The 18,941-nt window shown below is 37.5% G+C and overlaps 1 protein-coding gene across 1 annotated transcript; it reads left to right on the top strand.

Annotated features, from left to right (window-relative positions):
* The first annotated feature begins 6,963 nt into the window (after positions 1-6,963).
* Positions 6,964-11,549, top strand: LOC144705383 (putative methylesterase 14, chloroplastic). The gene is made up of 6 exons (XM_078578015.1): positions 6,964-7,174; positions 7,852-8,166; positions 8,881-9,120; positions 9,225-9,368; positions 10,392-10,526; positions 10,597-11,549. The coding sequence occupies exons 2-6, from the start codon at positions 7,918-7,920 to the stop codon at positions 10,867-10,869; spliced, it is 1,041 nt and encodes a 346-aa protein (XP_078434141.1). The 5' UTR covers positions 6,964-7,174; positions 7,852-7,917; the 3' UTR covers positions 10,870-11,549.
* Positions 11,550-18,941: the final 7,392 nt, after the last annotated feature.

The following is an 18,941-nucleotide window of genomic DNA, read 5'->3' on the forward strand; positions in this document are numbered from 1 at the left end:
TCATCACTCGCATTAAGTCTTGTTACATCAAACGCTTGTGCATCCACGGAAAAACATTTCATGGTTGAATCAAGGCACAAAATCCTACAAGATATGTGGTGATGCTTCTAACGATGGAGAATATTCGTTATTCTAGAGTGCATGTCAGGCTCAAAGCAAGATACTCGGAATTTTTGACAACTTGGAAAAATATTGTGTCCCGACCTCCTTACACCATCTAAAGGTGGTATCTTCCTCCTCTCCACTGCATGGGATGGTGAGGTACTTCTCCAAAACCTGCCTCGGTGTTGAGCATGGTTGATGGTGATGACCTGACTATAAAAGTTGAAGTGTAGATGTGACATATGGTTGCAGTCGTTGGTCTTATGACAATTGTCCTTGCTCTTACTCATTATCGCTTGCATTTGGATCTGATGCAAACTCAAAGAGTTTTCTAAGATAGGAGAACACATTTTGGTGACATGATGGGTCAACTACGTCCAGTTTTAAAAAATAAATCCAAGATAGGTACGCTGACAAAGGCTTGATTGCACCAAAGCACAATTGCATATTGTATTAGCTTTGCATGCATTGCACTGCACAAGTCCTCAACACATCCCTTTGCTCTAATGGTAATCCTGCTCTTGAATTCGACATTGCATCTTCAAGGTGGGTTATGAGTGCATTGATTAATGCTGTGAATTCAGTAACATGCAGCTTTTTTGTTGAGCAAAAAAATTCTGAGCCATCGCACAATGGGCGGAGAATTCTCACATATTCATCAAGCATGGCCCATTAACTATGAAAAATCTGTATTCCTTTGTTGGTGTATTGATGAAGCATAGAGCCATATTCTCGAGCATTTCCCTTTTGAAAAGAGTCACCTCAAACATATCAAACGTGGATTTTGGACATTCAACCACTATTGTTTTAGAATTCATCATTTCAAACTTCTATAAAAGGTCACATATTTTTCCATTCATTGCGTAGAGCCTTGGATGGCAATAATTGATAGCTCCTAACTGAGCAACAACTGCTCCTAAAAGTTCCAAGTTAGATGATATAACTCATCCATGGGTGATTCAAATGGTTGTTCAACATCTGGTAGTGCTTCTATATTTTGATGTTGCATGCACATGACTCCTCTCCTTGTGCCTCCGTAAAATGAATAATTTTTAGTCCAACTTGGACAATGAGGTTGAGCATGTGGGTGATGCAAGGTACGTGCCACTCCATAATAAACTAGGGATTCAAAATTTTCAATGAATTTATAATTTCTGTCAACATTGTTTCTTTATTAGATGCATCGTCTGTTGTAATGGTCCAAATATTTGACTCATTGTCATACTCATATATGGCTTCCATTACGATCCTTGCTAGGTCTGTGCCAATATGTGAGCCCTTAATTTGTCAGAGACCAAGAAGCATCTCACAAAACTTCCACTCAGTGTCGACCCAATGGACTGTGGCGCCTAACAAGACAATGTTGTTTTGCGATGCCAGACATCTACAGTGAGAGAGATGCTGTGAATGTCAACAAACATGGTCACCAGTTTTCTTTGTAGTTATTTATACATCCTTCTACCTGTTTCTTTCACTGCAGCCAAACCAGGGACGCCCCCCATTGTTTGTCTCTCTTAGAACTACAACCGCCGGAAGGACTTCGTCTTGATGAGTTCCCATGGTACATCATTAGTGCATATAATTCTAAAAAATTCCTCCTCCATTTTCTCCAAGGTGACACCACGGAGGTATAGCTTGTTCGATTGTTAGTTGTATTGAAACAATGTCACTCAATTCATTGAAACAACCCTGATTTCATTATGGACTTTACAATGAGCTTTCTCCAAATGCCTCCATAATGCATTTATGCACTTATCCTTATTTCACTTGACGACATCCTTGTATGTGGTGTTTTGCACTTCACAAAGTACACATCAGTACTCATCTGGGCCAATATCAATGAACCTATCCAAAATTTTGGATCAAGTTTGCCTAATGATTCGGGATCGGTTGTTGTCATCAACCTCTATCCCCGCATATTGGTCCAAAATTTTGGGTGTAGCCCGCATAGTTGAATTCGGCATGGTGACTAATGTGGACTCCATTAGTCTATATGTTATGATGATAGAGAAGACGTTGAAAAATTCAGAATCAAGAAGTTTGTACATTCCGACTTTCATAATCAAAAAGATTGTATCCATCTAATAACCATTTCATATATGATGTTTATGTTGGATTCTTTAGGCTTTGACATGGATGAACAAAACAAAATGATTCGCAGCAGAAGATTTTTGCGAATTGAACGGCATCAACAAGGACATCGAAACGAGGTACCTTTGCACGAATCTCATTCGTGATTTTCTTGATCCCGGAGCGAGACGAGTCGAGCTGCTCAAGTGTGTAGCCTCTAGACGTATCCACGCGGACCTCGACACGTCAGATTTCCTCCTTCTTTTTGACGAGCCCCGTTCTTTCTCCGTCGACATTGTTGCGTCGTCCCGATCACATCAGAGATGGAGAGGGGGTGTGGGAAGAGTGGAGAAGAAGGGGAAGCCCCTGAACAATTCTGCCCTGGGTGAATTTTATTCAAGGCCTTCCCCTATTTATACTAAGTGGATATTTTTCATAAAAAACCCCAAAACTTAAGTATATCTTCCAACGTCCAAAAGTTTATTTGCGTGTGACCCTCTAGGCCCATGTATCAGTCTAGTTAACGACTCTAGTGGCCCAATAACCTTTATTGGCCTTCCAAATTAATTGAATATATCATCATATAGATTAATTAATGTCAGATCGTTTTAACCCAATTGATAGGTCGAGTCTCTGACACGTGGGGTGCCAAGCTACACCCTGTGTCCTAGAAGATACAAAGGAGTGTGTATCGACTCACTCATGGAACTTGTTCGTCATCAGCTACCGTGTATGTATAATCCCTCATCCACTTGATGCTCCTTGGACGACTTAGGGTATGGTAACCTATCAAACCCTAATCGATCATCCGAGTTAGTATTGATGCATTCGAAAATCATCGGAGAACTCTCCTCTGATATTTCACTGTCTTTGCCAAGGACTTTATCGCATCATCTTCCTTGAGCTTTCACCTCTTATACCGAGGGTGGACGATTCCATCTTGACCATTCAATTGTCTTCGCGAACTTCTTGATGTACCCGAACTAAGACCATTTAGAATCCAATGATTAGAGACTCGTTGGCCATCGCCAAAGTACAACCGTTCATCCACAAGACGTCTTTGGTGTCTCAGGTCTAATGACCACTTACACAATTGTGACGTGAATCAACCTGATTGACAGTTTGGTATAATACCATTCAGGGATTCGTACGGATCAATTTAGTGAACTCTTTCTGCTAAAGAGCACCCATTATCTATCCGTAGTGTCTCCACACTAATGGCTACGAGACTAACTATACTCATCATATGAGTGAGGCTAGATATTGCTATTTTATCCGGATACTTCAATGTCCATCTCACATATCCTCCGAATAGAAATGTTTATAACAAATGCTTAAAGACTAGTGATCTCCGTATTACGATCTCATTATAATTCACTAAGTCCGATCATGTATTTATGGGCTTCATTATACGCATCACACGTGCACTATAATGAATATGTTCTATTAATAAACATGGAACGAGATGTGGAGTGTGTGATTGGCTTACTGGCCACATATATTTCCATTAGTTTATTCAGCCTTTCAATTGATAGACCTAACCTTCTATGTTAAATACATCTGTTTCGGTAGACTACAAAGGATATACAAACTGTTTATGTACATGGGGATATAGCCCGACTAACAAGTTTTCAATCATCGATAAGTGTTTAAAGTGGAACTTTTTTTGGAGACATGCTATGTGAAAATAAAAATAAGAAAATTAAATTATGTGCTCTTAAACCACATTAATTGAACAACTTTTCATGATTCCAAAACATGTTTTATTTACCTAATTGTTCCAATGAATTTATTCCTCAATAAACTCCAGTCTGAAATTTCCAATTAGTCACAAAAACAATAGAGCATTAGTGAATGTATGCCTATTCTTTGTCCTCATATCGGGTGATTATGTACCATACTTGTATCAAATTCTCAGTGGTTTCAATGGACATATATGTTATATTCCTCAGTTCATATTCCTAAATTTCTCTATTGTCGTTTATGACTTACCCTGCCATTGCTTTTAATACTATGTCATAGCTTCTACCTATAGCAATCTCATGCCAAGAATGACAAAAGTATATGAAAGCATATTCTTACAGTAAAATTCTTTTTATAAGATGAAACTAGTACTTAAAAATTGTATATTCAGATACATGACAATAAAAACTCAATGTTGCTAACAGATAACAGATACTCACCGATAGACTTGGCAGTAGGAAATATTGGCTGAAAATCCTAATAAGCGAGGTCCAAACTCTAACTAAGAGAGGATCTTGTGCAAGGTCGAACGAGAGTTGAGATTTGAGATCCAAGAGCCAAAAGCGAAGGACCTCCAAGAGAAGCAAAGCGAGAGCCGAGAGAGAGGATTCCTAAGTGGAGCAATGCAAGAGCTGAGCTAAGAGTGAAGGAACCCTATTCAGAGCCAAGCGTGAGCCGAGAGCCAAGGACTTCCGAGCATGGCGAAGCGCAAGCCGAGTCAAGAGCAAAAGATCATTGGCTGGAGTCGAACGAGAGCCACGAGCCAAGAGTCGAGAGACAATGATCGTGGACCAAAGCAAGGCGAGAGCCGAGAGATGACAGCAGTGGATCCTTGAGCAAAGCAAATCAAGAGCCGATAACTGAGAGCAGAATATCCTGAGCGAGAGCCGAGAGTAGAGTGATGGATATTATGTGGCTGTCAAACCAATCACACTACCATGTTTATTTAAGTTCATTGAATAAAATATTTGCATTCATTATTATTCTGTGAGATGTCTATAATGAAGTCCATGAATACGTGGAATGACTTAGATAATTATGATGAGATCATAATACAATGATCACTAGTCTTTAAACATGTATTCTAAATATTCCTATTCGATGGATAATCAAGATGGACATCAAATTATTTAGATAGAATAGCACAAGCTGATCCCACTTATACGATAAGTATAGCTGATCCTGTGGCTATTAGTGTGGCGACATGAAGGACATATAGTAGGTACTCTTTGGAGAAAGAGTTGACTAAATTGATCCGTATGAACCTCTGAATGGTATCATTCCTAAACATCAATGAGGTTGATTCAAGTCACGGTTGTATAAGTGGTCCATTGACTTGAGACACCAAGGACATCTCGTGAGTGGACGACTACGTTTTGACTATGACTTACGAGCCTCTAATCATTGGATTCAAATAAGTTATAGGTCGGATTTAGTAAGAAGCTCACAGAGATGATTGAGTGGTCAATAGGCGATCATCCACCCTCGGTATAAGAGGAGATTGACTCAAATAAGACGATGTCAAAAAATCCCTAGTCAAGGTAGTGAGGATATTGGAGAAGGCATTCTCCAATGATCCATGTTACACATTAGTACTAATCGAATGACATATTAGGGCTTGACGACAAACCATACCCTAAGTCGTTTGAGAGTTTTGCACGGATGATGGATTATACAGATATGGTAATTGATGACAATAAAGGTTCTATGAGAGAGATAGAGACTACTCTATATCTTCTAGAGCATGAGTTGTAGCGTGACACCCCATGATCTGAAAACTTAACTTATCGATTAGGTTAAATCGATCATTATTTAATTAATCTATATGTTGATATAGTTAATTAATAAGGATAATCAATAAATGTTATTGGGCCATTAAATTTATAAACTAGAACGATACAAGGGCCTACAAGGTCACACACACAAGGTCATAATGGCATTGGTGGATATATTTTACTTTGTAGTGTTTTTGAGAAAACCCTTAAGTGAAATATAAATAGGGAAATGAGTCTCATTTTAAGCACCAATGCAAGCCTGATTTGAGATCTCATCCCGTTCTCCACTCTCTTCTTCACTCATCCAAGGAAGAGTGTCTTCATAGTGAGGATATCTTCTAGATTTTCAAGAAGAGTTGAAGAATAAGACGTGGAGATCCAAGCGCCGACCAATCGCGTGATTACTTCTAGAGGTCGGACACGTGAACAACTTCAGAACAATATCAGAGCAGCAAAGTCAAGTGTGGAACTAGTTCCCCAAAAGGTACATTCAATATGTTGATTTTTAAGATCGATTGTGAATCGATCTACACGCTTCCGCATCCATGGATCATGTTTTCTATGGACGAAATAAGGCACCAAACCCAACACAGAGGACGCCCAGCCGTGATCCTGGCAGGAGGTATGGAAAAGGTTGAGCAAGAGCAAAAGCCCAAAGCATGGGAGCCAAAAACCTGTCAAGGATGTCTGAGTGGGAGCTACCTTTAATGTATTAGATAACCTAATTTTGTGTCACGGACGTCGGACGGGACGATAATCTTTTTGATGGGATGGGACGTGGACAAAAAAATCATGACGGGACGATTCATACTTGAGGCCCCTTAATAATGGGATGTGGGTCGTCCCATCTCATCCTTCATCCTCATCCTAGACGATCATACACTATAGCGCTGCCTCCTCATAAATTCTCCTAATGTTGGGCCTAAAGTCTGGCGCCTGAATCTTCACTGTAGCCTCAACAAATCAATTCCGTTCCGTTGCGTTCAAACGTCATCCGTCGTCCGTCCACTTAAGTTACCCTTTCGTCAGCTTTTCCCCGTGGGCTGTAAATTCACACCTCCCGTGTATCCTGCGGCTGACATTAGATCGTGTGTCGCCCGATCGCGCTCTCCCAGCCGTTGGATCCTCGCGTAAATAAATATCCCGCAAAAATCACCGCTAAATAATTCTTCGTTCATATCCGACCGTCCGATCACGCATTCAATCAACGGCCTGCCGACGACCGTTCGATCGCGCGGGGATCTTCTTTTCTGCAGTGTCCTTTTTTCTATCCTTTTGAGGAAACTCGGGACTGGTAGTTCAGAGGCTGACGGTCGCAGCGATCGCGAGGATGTGATTGATGAGGAAGTAATTCCTGCACAGGAGGTTTTGATCAGCCGATATGGTGGATGTGACGCCGTATTTACTCTCATCATCATCAAATTTGCTCTTCTTTATGCTTTTATAGGCTGGGCAGTGAAGATCTTCAGCAGTTCAGCTAGCAGGCAAGATTTAAGTCTCTAATGTCTCAGATCTGATTGATTTTTCTGATCTTCTTCTGCTTTAGATGGGGAATCCGAGCGCAAAACTCGTAGTCCTGGTCTGAAATTCTCGTTTTAAGATTGGAATTCTATTCTCTGTCGAATTCATTGCGAAATTTCCATTGGCTGCTGTTTTCTGATGTTTGGATCGGAGTTTTGGATTCGGAGCATCTCTTCAGTCATTTGTCCTCGAGGATTAGATCTGTCCGAGTTTTCTTCTCTTTTTCATCTTTATCTGACAAATCTGTGAGCTGTTCTCGTATTCCTGGTCTGAATTTTTCTGTTTTCAATCGGAGCTTTTTTATGCTGAATTCCATGCTAACTTTCCATCGGCGACTGTTTTCCGTTGTTTGGATTCTGAGCATCTCTTCTATCATTTGACCTTGAGAATTAGATCTGTTTTGAGTTTTCTTCTCTTTTTCTGGTAAAATCAAGCTTTCTCATCGTCTTCCATAACATTTATAGGTTTGGAATTCCCATTTTTCTTTCAGAATTCATATATTCGCATTGAATTCCTTTCTAAATTTCCATCCGCGGTTGGATCAATTTCTCCCCGAGTTCCAGTCATTTTGGATTCTGACAGTCTTGACAATCATTTTCCCTCAAGGATCAGATCTGAACCGCAATCGGTTTGTGCGCAGGTCAACTTGAGAATGAACGCCTGAAACTTGTCGATATCAACCAGCTTCTACTCCGTTTTCTCTGCCATGGGAAACTCACTGACTTGTCTGCCAAAGAAGGGAGCGAGGGGGGCCTCAAGAACTGGAAGCAAGAGGAGTCAGAGGTCGGGGAGAAATACCGCGTCGGAGGAAGAGATGATTCATAGACAAGCGCTGGCTATGATTTTGCAGCAGAACCAGCTTTCTCAGCGATTCGACGGATCCATGTCTAGGAGGATTGGATCTACGAGCTCTCGAAGAAAGAATCTTTCTGAGAGCGCCACCAATGGAAAACTGGTAATTTTTTATGTTCCGTCTTGTGATTCGCTTTGAAAACTTGGTTAATTTTCTTCGCTGTTGATTCATCAAATGTTAAAGACCATTTCTTTCTGATTTCGATGCTCTTTCTTCTTCATCTTCTTCTTCCGGTTATTGAAAGAGATAGAAATCTCAGAAACTCTCGCATATTCAACTCGATTTCCGGTTGACTCTTTTTATAAAATGATAAGAGAACCTCGCTGAGCAGATAGTTATAAGGTTTCGTTGTTTGACGGACTTGTGATTTTTTTGTATTCCTGAATTTCTGAATTTCACTTGTTCATTTTCCTCCTCGTAGATAATTAATTATACGTCGGAGACCCTCCTGTTGATGTTTGGGATTGTGATGTTCTTTCTTCTTCTTCCAGTTGCTGAAAGAGCGAGAAATTTCAGAAATCCGCACACGTTCAACTTAATTTCCTCGTGGACTGTTTTTATGAAATGAAATGAGAATATATTTTTTTTGAAAAAATGAAATGAGAAGATTCAACTCATCAATATGGCAAAATTAAAAGTTTGAATGAAATACCTAATAAACTGTTGGACTACACCATCCAGCCTAAGTTAATAAGCAGCACCCTTGCTATGTAACTGTTGTTGCTTGAATCAAAACAAAGGACTTTCATGAAGGCTAAAATTAACGTTGCGTTATTTTTCTCTAATCTGAGACGAAACTTAACTTTTTTTTCACAGACTGCCGAGTTGATCGGAAACATGGAAACCAAGAAGTTTGTTCTTGTTCATGGGGAAGGATTTGGGGCTTGGTGCTGGTACAAAATCATTTCTTTATTAGAAGAAGCAGGGTTGCAACCCGTCGCTGTTGACCTCAAAGGCTCTGGTATTGACCACACAGACCCGAATTCCGTGACTACAATGGCCGAATATGCCAAGCCGTTGCTGGATTATCTTCAGAACCTCCCCGGTGATGAGAAGGTCGTGTGCCAGGATACTATTTAAACTCTAAATTGTTTATTAGTTATAAATTATTTTCATTTTTAAACATTTTGAATGACTCCTGGTTTATGAGATTTCTGCAGGTTATACTGGTTGGGCATAGTTTTGGCGGCGCCTGCGTGTCTCATGCTATGGAGTGTTTTCCTGAGAAGATTTCCAAAGCTGTGTTTGTTGCAGCGACGATGGTGTCCGATGGTCAGAGGCCTTTTGACGTATTTTCCCAAGAGGTTAGTAAACAGATATGTGATTTTATTTTTATTTCCCGTAATTTGTTTCTGAATTTCGGTCATGGGGAATGAAATGAAATACGGTGAAATGTTTCAAATCCGTTGTCCAGACATCTCTCGATTAATAGTTTTATTTCAACCCCCTTAAATTATTTTTGAATTCTGATCACTCGTGAAAAAAAAGGTATCGTGGAATGCTTTGTATCCGAACTTCTCTCTTAATCTTCTCTCTCTATATCTCTCTCAATCTTCCCTCTTTATCTGCTCGCTATTTGTATCTCTCAATCTTCCCTCTCTTTATCTGATCTCTATATGTCTCTCTCAATCTTCCCTCTTTTTGTCTGCTCTCTATATGTTTCTCGCAATCTTCCCTCTCTTTATCTACTCTCTGTAAGTCTCTCTCTTTATCTGCTCTCTACACGTCTCTCTCAATCTTTTCTCTCTTTATCTACTCACAGTATGTCTCTCTCAATACTCTCTCTTTCTTTATCTGCGTTCTATGTATTTATCAGTCTTCTCTCTCTATGTCTCTCTCACTCTCCTCTCTTCATGTCTCACAGTTCTCTCTCTCTCTCTGCCCAATATTCTCTCACTTTCTCTCTTCCTTAATCTTCTCTCGCTCCTGATCTTTTCCCTCTCGCTCTCTTTTTTTCACTTTGGTAGTGATAAGAAAAGGGGTGAATAGTCCAACAGCTGAACATTTTCTTTTCTTGTACGAGTTCAGAGATTGGTCACCGTATTGGCTACAATGTCATAACAGTTCTCGGATAGTGTCATCATTTTTATGTTGGATGATGACAAATAACATTGTGGAATTCATCGTAGCCTATATTAATGAGAGGAGGGTTCGTAATCCAACAATATATTAATGTTTTCTTGGATTACTAGAAAGGTAGGTGCCCTACCCTGAATGGCTTCCAGAAGTTTAATCCAAGAGAATACGCTATTGTGAAATATAGAAGTTTCTTTTTAGAAAATATAATATAAAAATACAATAATGGTGTAAAATCTGAATATCTACAGCTGGGGGGCACAGAGATGTTCCTGAAAGAATCCCAACTCGTATCCTACGGCAATGGTGGGGACAGATCCCCCACGTCCTTCGCCCTGGACAAGCAGCACGTGAAGGCCCTGTACTTGAACAACACCCCTCCCAAGGTGCAAAATTACAGACCTGCCACCATGCCAGCGTTGACCACTAGTTGACTTTGACTTGGACGTTGACCAGGACATGGCGCTGGCGGCGGCGGCAATGCGGGCCGTGCCGCTGCGGCCGATGATGGAGAGGGTGGTGCTGACAGGGCACAGGTATGGAAAGGTGAGGCGATATTTTGTGCAAACAATGGAGGACCGAGTTCTGTCCCCTGACACGCAGGAGAGACTCGTCCGAGTCAGCCCGCCTCAGGGGGTGTACAAGATCAAGGCTGCTGACCACTGTCCCTTCTTCTCCAAGCCCCAGGCCCTGCATAAGATCCTCCTCGAGATTGCCCTACTAACCTAGCTCCTGTCATCGGTCCCTTATCGTTATCCGTCATCCGTCATCCGTCGTCCGTCATCAGAATGAAAGCCTTTTAAACCTTTTATTTTGTCCCACTCCGTTCTCTAGTTAATTGTCTTCTGTCCGTCTAGTCCTCTGTTCCGTCTCTTATGGAACGAAAGACAATTACGTCTTCCGTTTTGTACTGTTCAGTCAGCTAGTGCTCGTGATTTACTGTAGGTTTACTACCTTCCTCCGTCCCTCCAGTCATCAGTTTGATCTGTTATTGTCATCTGTCATATGTTCAAATTGCCTTTGTGCCTTCTGTTCCGTCACCAGGTGCTTATGATTTACTCTAGGTTTACAACTGTCCTCTGTCCGTCCAGTTGTCTGTTCTACCTCTTATTGTCAGTCGTCATCTGTCCTAACAGAAAACAGAGTGAAAAACAATCTTACCTTCAGTTCCAATTTTATCCATAATGGGGGGTGCTGGTGATATAGTTTTACAATCATCTTCTGTCTGTTCAGTCATTCATTCTGTCCGGTCCCTTGGACTGAAATGGATCCAAACCGGAGACATAGATGGATGACAGATCTGATAGATGTTCTGTCGTATTCCGTCATCCATCCCCGAGCCTCCTCCCACCCCCTTTTTTATGATCAGGTCACATCAGATTTTTATTTAATTTTTCCCCCTTATTGTCTATCAGTTTTTATTTCTTCTAGTCTATCACCAATCTTTCACCCAGAGAAATTGAGTAAACAACAAACATTAATTTGAATTAAATCCTAGCCTTCAAATGGAAAAAGATGGATTTGATAATCATATTATGGAAGAGGGTTGTATATTTTATGATAAAACTTGGTTGAAAATTATCATAAATTAGGGACTAATCAATTGATGTCAGTTCAAAAATTCATCACTGCTTTTTGTTTCATTACTATGGGCCACAAAGATGAAGAAGCTGAATTGGGTCATTTTTTGCCCCAGCAAACATTGAAGATGAAGAAGACATCTTTATTTGTAAAGAAATTGACTCAAAAACATAAGAATGGTCACTCAAGAAATATTAAATAAACCTACTTTCCCTATCTTAGCCCCTACGTTCACATGGCATGATTGAGATCAAGTTCATACCTCTGTGCTAAAAGTTATAAATGATATCTAGGGTGCTCTACTATTTATTAACATATTCTGCTAAGCAAGCACAAATGACATTTTATTTTAATGATGACGTTGGAAATTACTCCATTCACATCCCCCCCTCAACCCGTGACCTACACCTAACATGTCAAGATGTGGGCCAAGACATATTTTTACATGGATTCAAACCCATGACATTGTCTTTGATGCCAGTTCTGGGAATCTTGCTCGTACGGTTGTGCTAAAACCATATATAGTAACAGTGATATATTTATGTCTTAATGTTTTCTAACAAGAATGTATATATGTCTTTTGATTTTAGGCTGACTTTTGAAAATTGATCCAATGGACATCAGCCAATAGTAACAATCATCACTTTTGTTTGCATTATGCCACACTTCTAAAGAAAAATATGGATCAAGATCATCATTATTGCCCAAGTGGAAACTAAGTCTTAATAAACAGGAAGACCTACTCTTGTGAATAGACTAATAGGAAAAAAAGAAATGGCCTTGGAGTTGATAAAAAAAATTTCTCCTCTTTGTTTTCATAGACCAATCTTCATGAAGCAGTCTCCATCTTCAGATATCATTAACAAATAATCGGCAGCATCATTATATCACCATTTTCTTGATCATTACTAGAAACCGTCTCGAGTATGAGGAAGATTGAAGGCCTCTTTTCTGAGGAAAATGGTATATCAAAGAAATATCTTATAGGATAATAAAACTTTAGTTTAATCATTATTTTCTTACGGACACCCAAAAATAGAATACAAATTAATGCATTAATGCTTTTAAAAATGAAAGTAGTGACGGGACATCTCCTTCAAGTGTTTGATGTATTCTAGGTGCCAATCAGATGAAACACATCCTTATCAAATGAAACAATGATGGTAATGCCTGATCAAATGAAACACATCCTTAAATATTCATTGACATACCACTGTTTCATATGTTAAATCAAATAAAATAAGTTGGTCAAATGTCAACTTCTTTGTCATTCGACATTTGACTAACTTCTTTGACATTTGACCAACTTATTTGACATTAGACCTCAACTTTTTTGATGCTTCAAATTTTTATGTTTTTTATGTATCTGTATATTATTACGAACACAAATTTTATTTCTAACCATCTGGAGCTTGTGATCATCTGAGAAGAAGAGTAATTATTACAAGAATACATATTTTCAGATGAAGACTACACTCACTTTGCAAAAGAGCTGAATATAATAGATTCACTATCAGAAATTATATAACAATTAAGATAGATCAAATAATCCTTTCCCAGATTTAAAATCAGACATTAACTAAAGAGGATAAAATTTATCATGCCAAATTTGGAAGCCAAGCTCAAAGTAAGTATCTACCATCACCATCAAGACTATTATGGTCAACACTAAATTCTGGAGATGAAAAGAAAACATCAAGTTGATATATCCTTGTTGAAAAAAAAATAATTTTCATGACAAAAGTTGTTTATTCTTTTTAAAAATATTTGGCTTTAATGCATCATTCTAGAATATTTAGACAAAGAAGTTTCATCGTCAAATTAAGATTATCTAAGAGTCAAATGTTTGTTTCCAAAATTCTTTATTGTCTCCATTATATGATAACTTTCTAAAGCCAATTAAACCTATTAGGCTAATATTTAGGCCGATATGTGTATCTTCAGGGTATCCAAGGGAATCTCGACAATTTGAGAAGCACTCTTAAGGATAAATTACTGGTTATGTGTGGTGGATATTGTGTGGCCCCATAGAAACTCACACTTCCATGTATCATTTATGTTCATTAATATTTTTTTAACTCTCATGTGATGTTTATAATGAAATCATTTAATAATGCAATGTTCAAGTGAATTATAATGAAATCATTATCCAATGGATCCCTACTCGTCAAACATTTGTTTTGAATATTCCTATTCAAAGGACACTAAAGATGAACATCAAAATATGCAAAGAGAGTAGCACATTCCAGTCCCACTCATGAAGACTATGGCAGATCTTGTATCCATTAGTGTGGATACACTAAGGGTAGGTAGTGGATTATCTTTAGGGTAAGAGTGCACTTGAATTGGTAGGTATGAGTCATTGAATGATACTATACCAAGATATTATTAAGGCTTGTTCATGTCGTGATTATTAAATGAACTTTAGACTTGGGACACCAAAGACATATTATGGATGAATGGTTGTATTTGGACTATGACTTGCGAGTCTCTAATCCCTCAATTTCCATCAGTCTTAGTTGTTCACGATGGTGACTACATAGTCAACATGGGACTGTTAGCCCTCTATAAATGAGAGGATATTCACTCAAGAAAGAATATGATTTAAATCCTGACCATGGCAGTGGAAATGTTAGAGAAAATGCTCATTGATTTTATACCACCCTTCAGTACCAATTAGAATGACCAATTAAGCTTTGATAGTTTACCATACTAATAACATAATAAATGCATGGATATTTAGATACATTTTAAATAACTATGGTACCATTAATTCAGAATTTATCATGTTTTTATTTGAGTTAACTAAATATTTATGCATAAGCTATTAATTCTAATTTTTTCACATTATGTTTATTTTTGACTAAAGTCTTGACTTATTTGAAGTCAAGAAGTTTAGTACTGATAAGTATTCTATAGTTTCACATGTGCAGAAATTCACGGGAGAGATACAATTATCCAAGAGTTGGAGAATTTTTGAGAGTTTAGTGATTCTCAAAAGGGGACTTGAAAGGAGAAAAATGGTTTTTTGGGCCTTCAACTGAGAAATAAGAGGAAGATGGGCCACTACCTCACCTGTCCATTGGGCTCTCAAAAGCCTTCCAAATAAAGAAGTTGAAGATTACAAGGGGAAACTCTCAACCCATAGAGAAAAAGAGGCAAAAATGGCAATAAAAGAAAATAAAAAATACCCAAAGGGGTATTTTGGTAGTTCTTCCAGTCTATAAATACTCTTCTCGGCCTCATTTCTCCTCATTCTAGATGTGCTCTAGCAAGTGGTTGGCCAGCAGGACAAGGCATATTTCAGAATCCAGGTTGTTCAACTTTCTTAATGTAAGTTTGCTGAAGTTTTCATTCAATCTCATCTCTTGTTTGCATTGAAAAATGCCTGATCCTGGAAAAATATAAGTATCCAGACTTGAGAGGAAGCATTGGGGGCTCACCAGACTTGCATTGAGGTTTTAGGAACCTAGATTTCCATTTGTACGTCATCATCCATCCATTTACCCTTAAAATCCATCATTTTCTCACTCTAAACCTTCAATTTTCCCTACTTTCTCTCTCTGGAATCATTTCATTCTGTCTTTAGATCTTCATACATATCCCTAGTTCATCCTCTAAAAATTTTATAAGAAGTATCCTTCATTTGCACCTTTAATTTTTATCTCAAACTTCTTCCACACCCTCTCTTCATTTTCTCTCTCTATCTTTTCATTTCAGTCATTTTCTCTCTCTCTCTCTCTCTCTAAAACCATTTCTTTCTCTATATAAAATCTATATCAGTCTCTCTCTAAATCATCCTTCATTCTTAGTTTCAAATTTTAAAAAAAAAATCGTGTTTGAATTCCATCACTCAGGGCAAAAAAAGTGGTGTGTAGGACTTAGTCAAATTGACTAAGTCCTGACAATATTGGGTCAAGCCCAATAGGCTTAGCCCATTTGGCTAAGTCTTGACTTATCCGAATTGGTCTGACCCTTAGTGGGCTGACCCGCTAAGGCCAGCCCTATACAGGCCACACAAGGACTGCCGAGCTCATCTGGCGGCGGCGATAGCCAGAAAAGGTGTTTTTCTTATTTTATGTATTTAAAAATTCTAAAAGATAAAAAAGCCGTAAAATGAGTATATTCAATATTTAGTGTTTTTCACATCTAAAAAAATTAAAAAAGTCATTTAACTCTCGTTTTTAATATTACTAGTGTTAATTAAAATTCTGAAAATTACTCTAAATATTTTTAGTGATTTTTCTTTGTAATTTTGCTTCAATTTAGATCATAGGAATTTATATAAATTGACTAAAATTGCATAAAATCTCAGAAAATATATTTCTCACTTTTAAAGTCACTTCCTTTGTTCCAAGCTTGATAAAAAAATTGAAATTAAATTTTTTCCGCTCTATGGATCGACCGCTTACTTGCCCTATATTAATTATAGAGTATTTAACTGGAAATTTTCATAAAAATGTTGGTTAAATCTGATCAAAACAATGACATAAAGTCCCTAAATTTGGATTCATCACATACTCAAGTCATTAAAGAGTCTTCCACTTATGAAGGATTATACATACAGATCGACTAACAAAAACAAATGTTCCATGAGAGAGTTGGCACACACCCTGGTCTGACACCTCTCCGTTTCAAGTGGGTTAAATTGATTAATATATACATATATGTTGAAATAGTTAATTAATAAGTCGTTCATTAAGTTGACACATGGGCCTAGAGGGTCACAAGCATAAGATTTGAGGATGCTGGTGGATTGCTATAATTTTAGGGACTTTAATGTAAGTATGAGGGGGGTAGAAATATGATAGGTAATCTATTTAGGTGTCTATGCAAGCCAGACATAGGAATACTCCCCACTCTTATATTTTTTATAATATAAAGGGATTTATTATGATAAGGATATATGGTCAGGTGATAAACCAAAATTTGGTATAAATAAGTCATTTTAAGGCTCCAACTTATGCAAGAATATTCATAAAATTTTTATTACTAAGAAATCGGGTTAGTAAGGGTCGAATCCTCAAGGAGCAAGTAATGAGAGACTCAAAAAGCCTTAAAATGACTTATTTATACCAAAATTTGGTATAAATAAGTCATTTTAAGGCTCCAACTTATGCAAGAATATTTATTAAAGTGCAATTCAAATATATTTTTAAAAAATGTTTTGGGTTAAAGAGAACCTTTGGCTGCAATTTGCAGGCGGTGGCGCTCCAATGGGCGGGAGAATTGGGCACCAATAGATAGTTGACTAAAAACATTGTAACTTTTGCTACATGAGGAATGTTTCAGTGCTGTTTGATGCATTGGAAAGCTTGAAGTCTAGGCTATCAAAACTGTAATTTTTACGTAGAGAAAAATGTGAGAAAATTAAAATCAAATATTCAGGAGATCTCACGAATCTTGTTGGCACTTTCCCCCAAGGGCTAAGTGGTGATCTTTCTCTAAGAAACTTGATCTAGGATCCACTAAACTTATAAAATACTATTTCTTTCATTTTATAGATCATGCCAATCAGTTTTCTTTAGATTAAGTCCAATAATTTATAAATATGAATTGTGACGTTGGGAACCAATTTCCACTTATAGTGATCCATTCAAAATTTTATTCAGTGAAATATTTTAAAATAATTTCCATTGAAAAATACTCCAATGAGAAAAGGAGAAGTTCATTATTTAATACATATAGTATTGAAATATTTATAATCCAGTTCGAATTTGTCTCTGGTCAGAGTTGGAAAATAATTGGGATACTTGAAATGAAGCTTCAAAACAAGCGTAAAGACATATATTTCAAATTTAAGAGCCCTTTGTTGAAAAGGGAGTTAATTTTGCCCAAATAAGCAGACCTATATATATACATTCCTCATTAGAATATACCCTTTCTATATCCATATTTTGAATATTTTTAACATAGTGATCATTAGAATATGCTGGACCATTGAAATTCAGTATTCTTCACATACTGATCTTGTTTAAGCCACTATTTTGTCCATTATTATTCATCTTTTCTTCTCACTTGCAATTAACATTAATAACTGAGAAGACATGTGGATTTCTTAGATCCTAAGTCTATTTGTAATTATTATTATACACAAAATTGCATTATCTGCTTGCGAAATATATGAATTATTCGTTAAATAGATTATCGAAGAAAGTATCATCTGCTTGATTATGCGTCATGCCTTTTATTTTCTCTTTTGTGATTAATTCCGAAATAAGATAGTGACACACTTGATCGAGAGTTTCGATTTATCCCCGATCATTCTCCAGAATTTTTGGAAGTTCGATTTCTTAAAAATCATCGATGGGTAATTCCAACATATATTTCTATTGTTGAATTTCCTAGGTTCTTTTTTTTATCTTCATCCAGAACGTATCTTCTTGTTTGCCAGTAATTTTCTGTGTTCTCTAAGATGCGCAGAATTTGAAGAATCATAGAACGAGAGTACCCTAATTTTTTTTTTATTTTTTATTTTTTTTGAGAGTACCCCAAGTACAGCATCAGTAAACTTAGTTTCAGATTCGATTGCAATTGGCTCTCATTCCTCCATATTTTACGTTTATGATCTTCCATTTTTTTAATTCCTCTGAGGACCAACCTGACAACCTGTAACTTTAATTTGGATTTCAGACTGTCAACACTAAAATTTGAGCTTAAATTCTATTAACTTTCGTTTCGTCACAGCGCCAGAAGAAAGAAATTAACCTGACTATCTTCTTGACCACTCTTGAAGACCTTTCACTGTTTTCTGAAGAAATTTTCTAAAAGGATAAAAGTACGGCATATCTGATGATCAAGAGAAAATTTTTCGGTATCTTCTTTGGAACATCGAAGAAATCTCAAAGAAAACGTTTTTTCCTTGGTCTTTGTCTTAGCTTGACATCAGCCTATTATCTTCAGCATTTTTAATTTTCACTTTGGCCAGCTGCAACATAGAATTTCTTGCTCAGTCCTGGAAGACTTGTCTTGAAGATTAAGAAATAAGGCAATTTTTCCAAAACCCGGAAAATGTGGTCGGATGGCTTGCTATTTATTAGAACCTACAAGCCGAATGAAAAAAACGGTACTTATTTGCTGAAGAAATTATCTGAAAAGTAGAATAATGATTTGACCATCGATCAAAAACCTACTTTCATTAGCAATTTCCTGGCCCATACAAAAAAATCAATTTATATTATTTACATTGAAATCAAATCAATTTACATTGAGATCTCGGA

The sequence above is a fragment of the Wolffia australiana genome, chromosome 7, assembly GCF_029677425.1.
Source record: "Wolffia australiana isolate 7733 chromosome 7, ASM2967742v1".
Lineage (NCBI taxonomy): Eukaryota > Viridiplantae > Streptophyta > Magnoliopsida > Alismatales > Araceae > Wolffia > Wolffia australiana.

What these genes read in the sequence shown, in the direction of transcription:
- LOC144705383 (XM_078578015.1), top strand. Translation starts at nt 7,918, where the DNA reads ATGGGAAACTCACTGACTTGTCTGCCAAAGAAGGGAGCGAGGGGGGCC. An exon ending in ACCTCCCCGGTGATGAGAAG is followed by an intron (nt 9,121 to 9,224) that starts GTCGTGTGCCAG and finishes AGATTTCTGCAG; the next exon opens with GTTATACTGGTTGGGCATAG. An exon ending in TGAACAACACCCCTCCCAAG is followed by an intron (nt 10,527 to 10,596) that starts GTGCAAAATTAC and finishes GACGTTGACCAG; the next exon opens with GACATGGCGCTGGCGGCGGC.